This window comes from Bison bison, unplaced genomic scaffold, assembly GCF_000754665.1.
Source record: "Bison bison bison isolate TAMUID 2011002044 unplaced genomic scaffold, Bison_UMD1.0 scf7180017864063, whole genome shotgun sequence".
Taxonomy (NCBI): domain Eukaryota; kingdom Metazoa; phylum Chordata; class Mammalia; order Artiodactyla; family Bovidae; genus Bison; species Bison bison.
Window position 1 is genome coordinate 4,984,129 of NW_011494635.1, and position 8,090 is coordinate 4,992,218.

The 8,090-nt window shown below is 42.8% G+C and overlaps 1 protein-coding gene and 1 pseudogene across 1 annotated transcript; both read left to right on the plus strand.

The window, feature by feature from the left end:
• The first annotated feature begins 713 nt into the window (after nt 1–713).
• Nucleotides 714–1,050, plus strand: LOC104985989 (histone H4-like). The gene has a single exon (XM_010836390.1). It carries the CDS (start codon nt 739–741, stop codon nt 1,048–1,050), a length of 312 nt encoding a protein of 103 aa, XP_010834692.1. The 5' UTR covers nt 714–738.
• Nucleotides 1,051–1,975: 925 nt separating this feature from the next.
• Nucleotides 1,976–8,090, plus strand: part of LOC104985988 — a 9,535-nt pseudogene continuing 3,420 nt past the window's right edge.

The window sequence follows — 8,090 nt, forward strand, 5'->3', positions numbered from 1 at the left end:
TTTACATGGTCTTGTGTGTGTCTCCACCCTTACTCCCTGACCCTGGCCCCATATATATCTAGTCCCCCTGTAGCTGTAACGAGCCACTCCAGCTGCTCTTCAGTTCAAGCTCAGAAATAAGTGAAATGGACACCAGTTTCCAGGCAAGCACCAAGTAGGGGAGAATATTGCAGGTAAGGATTTCTGCGATGAGTCTACTTTGAGGGAAGTAGCAGGGTGCTAAGCCGCTGCATTTTACGGATCAAGGTGGCTCTGTTCAAGTCAGGGGAGAGATGAGTGTGAAAAGAAAAACACACAGAAATATCCTTCCAGTCTTCTGGATCTTCCCTAGTTATGTGTTCACTTTGTTGTTGTAGATGTTTGTTTGACTCTTTCCCAGAACTCCTATGACATTTTTCAGGTGCTTTCTCTTTCCATACTTCCCTTTCCAAGGGAGACTTCACTCCTCCTAGCTCACTATTTTGCTGACATCACTCTATGTGTTCAATTGAATTTTCCGTCACAACATCCACTTGTACCAGTGCATCATGATTTCCCTTACTCTTCCCAAATTTGTTGCAATTTCAGTTGTTTATAAGTTTTTCTTTTATGAATAATGTTTAGCATAATAATAAACTATGTAAAATATATAATGATTACATAATAAGAGTATTCTAAAAAGTTATGTAACTTAGTACAAGGTATAAACACTCAAGAGTCAGTTTGGGCTGTTTTGGAAGTTCTCTTGGCAGCTTTACCATGTCTGGACGCGGCAAGGGCGGGAAGGGCCTTGGAAAAGGTGGCGCAAAGCGTCACCGCAAGGTTCTTCGCGATAACATCCAGGGTATCACCAAGCCCGCCATCCGTCGTCTGGCTCGGCGTGGAGGAGTTAAGCGTATTTCTGGCCTCATCTATGAGGAGACCCGCGGGGTGTTGAAGGTGTTCCTGGAAAATGTGATCCGTGATGCGGTCACCTACACCGAGCATGCCAAGCGCAAAACTGTCACAGCCATGGATGTGGTCTACACGCTGAAACGCCAGGGCCGCACCCTCTACGGCTTTGGGGGTTAAGCTGCCGTTTCTTGGCGTTCCTAATATTTCCACCAAAGGCCCTTTTCAGGGCCGCAAAAAAAAAAAAAAAACAAAAAACAAAACAAACAAACAAAAAAGAGTCAGTTTGAACCTGCACATGGTACCCACAAATTACTAATGATTAACACCAATAAACACTTTGCCAAAATGTCTGGTCTTGGTATCCTTTTCAGAATTTCACCCTAGTCATGTCTGTAAGGGTTTCTCAGGTGGCCCAGTGGTAAGAATTCGCCTGCCAATGTAAGTGAACAAGAGACTTGGGTTGGATATCTGGATCAGGAAGATACTGTGTTGTAGGAAATGGCAACCCACTCCAGTATTCTAACCAGGAAATTCCATGAACTGTGGAGCCGGGCTGGGTACAGTCCATGGGGTTTTAAAAAAGTCAGACATGACTTACTGATTATACCTCCACCACCATAGGTGTGTAAAGCAAAATAATATTGCTGCTGGAAAATTTAAAAAGGCAAATTTGGTTTGTTTCACATTTTGATTCTTTATTAAGAGATTACATTTTGGAAAATGCTTAATAATTAACACTTAATTGTGTGATTAGTGTGTCTTTCTGTACTATGAAGGAGTTGTTTCAGTTGATCTTTGATCAAAAGTGGGCTTCATAATTAGAAAAGTGAATTGACTGATATGTGGAGGTTTCTGTGTAATGTTTGGCCAATAATTGTTTGGCAGATATTATCATTACATAACTTAAGTTTTTTCTAATTAAAAAAAACAATTGTACTTGATTCAATTCTCTTCTTACTCTATGGGCACTGGTTTAATCCTTATCCTCCTCCAATATATCTGCTAACATTGGACAGTCAGCTGGGGTGTTAATGTCCTGTTATTTATAACCTGTAAAGCAGAAGAAAAAAATCAGTCTGCTTATTCAGATTAGAAACAGGCAATGGATCCTGAAGGCCAGAGAGTGAAGCTAAATGACAGCCACTTCATTCCTGTCCTGGGATTTGGCACCGCTGTACCTAAAGAGGTAACAGAGGTGGTTTGGGGTTGAGATATAAATAGTAGTGCATGTAACATAATTGGAAGGGACTTGAATTGTCAAGCACTAAGCTCCTGTGTGACTCTGGGAGGGTCATGGGGTTCCACTAACCAGGCTAAAACCATGCCTTGTGAAACGGGAGAGAGCATCCAATCTTCACTCTGCATCAGGGTCTGAGGCTGTGCTCACCTGCAGATTTCTCTGGGTTCCCCTCCAGTTTCCATCTCTTTCCCAGCTTAGCAGAAGCAGTGAGACTCTGCTGTCCAGAACATTGACTGTCAGCTGCTTCTCTCTGAGGGGGATTGCAATAGCCAGGTTTCTCTGTATATTTTATTAGTTTCAGAACTGCTTCCTCCTTCCAAAAAGACATGAGAAATATTTGAGATACAAGGTCCTGAAGATGAAATGGCTGAAAACTAATGGGAGAGAATTGCTTTTCTACTATGAGTGTCTGCTTGGTCCCAGGCTAGACACATTGCAGCTGTATTTTTTGCTATACTTCTGTTTCTGCTTGACTACGTCTTCTAATGGGAATTGTAGTGTCATTTGAGGGGATAAGCTACAGTCTTACAGGCCAGGCTTCATAATGTATTCTTGGGTTTTGTTGTGTCTTTTTATTAAAGTATAGTTTTCATTGCTTGGAAACGAGGGGCTAGTGGATAAATCTCTAGACTGGGAACCAGAAAGTTTTCTGTCCATCTGGTCTTTAGAGTATGCAGCTGTGACAAGGGGCTGCTACTGCTACTGCTAAGTCACTTCAGTCGTGTCTGACTCTGTGGGACCCCGTAGATGGCAGCCCACCAGACTCCCCCGTCCCTGGGATTCTTCAGGCAAGAACACTGGAGTGGGTTGCCATTTCCTTCTCCAATGCATGAAAGTGAAAAATGAAAGTGAAGTCGCTCAGTCGTATCCAACTCTTAGCAACCCCATGGACTGCAGCCTACCAGGCTCCTCCATCCATGGGATTTTCCAGGCAAGAGTACTGGAGTGGGGTGCCATTGCCTTCTCCAGACAAGGGGCTGACTGGTCATTAAATTTTGTGTCTCATTTCTTCATCTATAAAACAGAAGGAACTATTCAGAGACCCTTTCAAGACAGAAGACAGGGCTTGTTTCCTTGTAGTGCAAAGTGGGATGAGGGGAGGGAAGGGACCAGGCTATACTGAAGCTCACTGGTTCATTCCTCGGTACAGTCCCAAATAACTGAGTATTTAAGAAAAACCAGGACCCAACAGAGGGAAGTTAGACCAATTATCTAGTTCCTTGAAACAGGAAAGATTCTGAATCACATAATAAGAAATTGAGTATTATGCAGCATTAAAAACAAAGTTAATCTTGCCATTTGCAACCATATAGATCAACCTGGAGAACATTAAGTTAAATGAGAGAAGCCAGAAATAGAAAGACAAATACTTCATGATCTCTATATGGGTGAAATCTAAAAAAGTGAAACTCACAGAAGAAGAGAGTAGAGTAATGGTGACCAGAAGTTGAGGACAAGGCTGAGAAAAAGGGAAAGATGTTGGTCAAAGGGACAGACCTTCAGTTTGAGATGAAGAAGTCTTGACCCCTGATGTTCAGCACAGTGACTCCAGTTAATAATAATGGATTCTATCTTGAGATTTGCTAAAAGAGCAGATTTTCAGTGTTGTCACAAACCCCCTCACAAATTAGCTACATGAGGTGATGGATCTCCTGGTAGCTTGATTGTGATCATCAATAACAGTGGGTAATTATAAGCAGTACTTAACACTATTTTACCACTAGTGCCACCTGGTGCTGGTTGTAAAGAACCTATCTGCCAATGCAGGAGATATAAGAGGTTAAGGGTTCAATCCCTGGGTTGGGAAGAACCCTGGAGGAGGGCATGGCCATCCACTCCTGGATTTTTGCCTGGAGAATCCCTTGAACAGAGGAGCCTGGTGGGCTATGGTTGCCATAGGGTGGCAGAGTTAGACATGACTGAAGCAACTTAGCATGTATGCACTTATATGACAATATCATTTTGTATACCTTGAATATATATATATATATAGTGTATTCTGTGTGGCTTCACTGGTAGCCAGAAGTCCTAGAAGTTTTCACCTTGTTTCTTGATGCTTTTACCATACATCTTATACCTTTGTCAATTTTTCTTCAGACATCTCACAGTATAAATCCTATCCATGGGTTCTAACAGCAAATCATTGAACCTGGAGGTGGCCTTTGGGTCCTCTGATCAACCACTGATTGCCTGAGGTTGATGAGTTCCTGGGTGTCCATTTAGTTGGTGACCAGGAACATTCAGGAAACTGTCATGGGTTCATCACATGCACACGGAACTACCCAAAGAAAAGTTGAATCTTGGGAAGATCAAAGCTTGTGCTTTAACAATCTTTTAACCCATGTGAATATGTAAGTACTACCTTTGTTGCTCATGTATGTTCCTAAGAGCGAAGCTCTGGAGGCAACCAAATTCGCTATAGAGGTTGGGTTCCACCATATTGACTGTGCTTGTGTGTAGCAAAATGAAGAGCAGGTTGGCCAAGCCATTCGAAGCAAGATTGCAGATGGCACTGTGAAGAGAGAAGACATTTTCTATACTTCAAAGGTGCTGTGTGTGTGTTTTGTGTATGCACATGTGGGCAACTGATTGTGCCCAGGTGACTATTGTATAATAAGATCATTGTTTGGTGAAGAATTGTTTGGTGACCCGTGTTTATTGTTACATTCCTGCTGCTGCTGTTGCTGCTGCTAAGTCGCTTCAGTCGTGTCTGACTCTGTGCGACCCCATAGACGGTAGCCCATCAGGCTCTGTCCATGGGATTCTCCAGGCAAGAACACTGGAGTAGGTTGCCATTTCCTTCTCCAATGCATGAAAGTAAAAACTGAAAGTGAAGTCTCTCAGTCGTGTCCGACTCTTTGCGACCCCCTGGACTGCAGCCCACCAGGCTCCTCCGTCCATGGGATTTTCTAGGCAAGAGTACTGGAGTGGGGTGCCATCGCCTTCTCTGTGTTACATTCCTAAAGTATTGCAATTCCCTGGTGGTCCAATGGTTAAGACTCAGTGCTTTATTGCCATGAGCCCAGATTCAATCCTTGGTCAGTGAAGTAATATTCCAAAATCCATGGGTAAGCAACCGCCAAACCCCCCCCCCCCCAAAAAAAATTTCCTAAAGTATTATTAACACAGCTTCCATTCTTTAATCTCTGAAGCTTTGGTGCACTTTCCTTTGACCAGATTTGGTCCGACCAGCCTTGGAAAAGTCACAGAAAGATCTTCAACTGGACTATGTTGATCTCTATCTCATTCATTTCCCAGTGGCCATGAAGGTTGGAAATTTGTGTAATCACTTCTATAGTACTTCTTTTTTCAGAATGTGTATCAACTTGCATGCATTGTTGAATTAAAGATTTGTCTTAGTAGGTTGTATCAAGGGTTTCACTAGAGTAGAATCCCCTTAATAATCATTCGTTATCATCTTTTTACTGATTTTCTTTGAATCTGTTACAGGCCTCCCAGAGAAAGGAGTTAAAGAATCTCTCAGTGTCTGCCTCAAAAATTTGAGGAAATAGAAATAGGCAGGTTCTGCACATAGTCCTGAATATGACTCCCGAGTCTCTAGGGATTTCATGAAACAAGAGTTTGGTGCAGACATAATGAGCAATGACACAATCTTATATCGAATGTGATTTCTTATCCCCTTTCATCCATTTGAGTTGAGCAAATTTGGTGGGTGCCCCATCTGGGTGCTAAAACTAGCAGACATCATAGGGACTTGGGAAACCTTGCCTACACTGTTGCTTGTCTCCGTGACGAAGTTTGTAGACTGCACTTAGACTTTAAGAACTGTATTATTATGCTGTATTATTATGTAGACGAAAGTTTCCTGGCGGTCCAGTAGTTACGACTCCATGCTTTCACTGCTGAGGCAAGTTGAGTTGAGGGAAGGAATTCAATCCATGTTTGGGGAATTAAGATCCCACAAACCTGAGGGAAAAAACAAACAAACAAACCCCACAATGAAACTACAACAACAAAAAACTGTGTTATATAGAACTCTTGATTTTAAGTTACAGAAATCTACTCAAGCCATCCTATGCAAAATAGCTTAGAGGACTATGTAGATGGGAAGTCCAAGTCATGCATAGATTTAAGGATTTGCTGTACTCTTCAGAAATGTCTATTTTTTCTATCTCTTATCATGACATTGGAGGCTTTCCCTGTGGCTCATCAGTAAAGAATCTGCCTGCAATGCAGGAGCTGCAGGAGATGTGGGTTTGATCTCTGGATTGGGAAGATCCCCTGGAGGAGAGTCTGGCAACCCACTCCACTATTCTTGCCTGGAGAATCCCATGGACAGAGGAGCCTGGTGGGCTACAGTCCATGGGGACACAAAGAGTCAGAAATGACTGAAGCAATTTAGCACATGCACATCATAATATTACTCATGATTTGCTTTATTTTTACTGAACATTGGTGACATTTTCGACTGGTGGCAAATACAGTCTTGGGGCAGCTCAAGGCTCATGATCATGAATGTTTGAGAGCATGACTGGATCTTCCACATTCCATATCAACTTAATGAGAGCCTTGATGGTTCACATGCCTGCCCTAGGGCATCTGATGCTCAGATGGAAAAGGAAGTCTGATTATCCAATCACATCAAAATTGAAACTTTTATTCTGGAAATTATGTCACGTAACTTACTGCCTTTTCCAGCTCAAGAGAAGCATTTCAAAAGAGACAAGTACAAGGAACAGACAAAATCCACAAAAGTCATGGGAATTCCCTTTTAGGACCTAGAAAAACATTTATTACTATATATATATATGCTGGGAGCCGGCATATTGCATATTGAGTGTATATTGCATATTGCATATTGAGTGGAACACTTTCCACAGCATCATCTTTCAGGATCTGGAATAGCTCAACTAGAATTCTATCACTGCCGGGAGCCAGTGTGAGGAACTCTGCCTATGGCAAAGGTCATGAGGAAGGAGGCTCGGCATACGCAAAGGCGGGATCGAGCCTCAGGAGTCCCCCTGGAAATTCTCGAGCATCTACCCCCAAAACTAGAGTCTGCCTACTTTCTGCTTTGTGCTTTCACCTACACCTCTGACTTTACGGGGGGCTGTCCCCCACTACCTCTCTCTGAAAAAAGAGTTAGCTTACAGCTCCAGTTAATAATTCCTGGGTGTGACAGTGTTTCAACCTACAAACTCCTTTGGAAATCCTCTAGCCTGTCGGAATAGGTTTTTCCGGCCACATGTGATTGCTCAGAGCCTCCCAACTGTGAGAGGCATGAGATGTTCTAAACTGTCTAAATACAGATTCCTTTGAGCAGTTAAAAGATTGATTAGAAATTATATTGGTGAAGGGTTTTTCACTTGTTGGGCCAATGTTTGCTGCTAAGTTTCCATATCCCTTACCTGCTGTGTCCCTGGCAGTGTATTGATTAGTATAATTGGTGTAAGTAGTAGCTTTAATGTTTGTAACCTTGGACCCTTGAGTTAATTCTTTTTTGTTGTAGCCCACCACACCTTTGCCCTATAGGAATGCAACTTTAATGCTTTTGGAGGGTGGTGCCTGCCTAATCATCTTTAGAGAAAAATAAGTTTTCTGAAGAAAGGGCCTTAAAATGTTAACAGGCCTCCGGGCCAGAAGATGATGCAAATCACCTAAACTTTTGCATATGATAAGTTTGCAGGAAGAAAGCCTGGCTTACTGCATGACTCTACCCCTTCCCCCATTATCCTCTAGGCATAACTTAAGGTATAAAAACTACTTTGGAAAATAAAGTGCGGGCCTTGTTCATGGAAACTTGGTCTCCCCATGTCGCTCTCTCTCTCACTCTGGCTGAGTCTCCATCTGGAGCGCGGAACCCACCACGCTTACTAATTATGCCTGGGCTTCTAAGATCTGACCGGGGAGGCCTCAGTGTCTCCTCTCCTTCGGGAGAACGGAAGGACGCCTGTGGCCTACATAAGTGGTGCAAACTTCTTGTCTTGAAGTTGTATTGGTCTCCCGCGTAAACCAA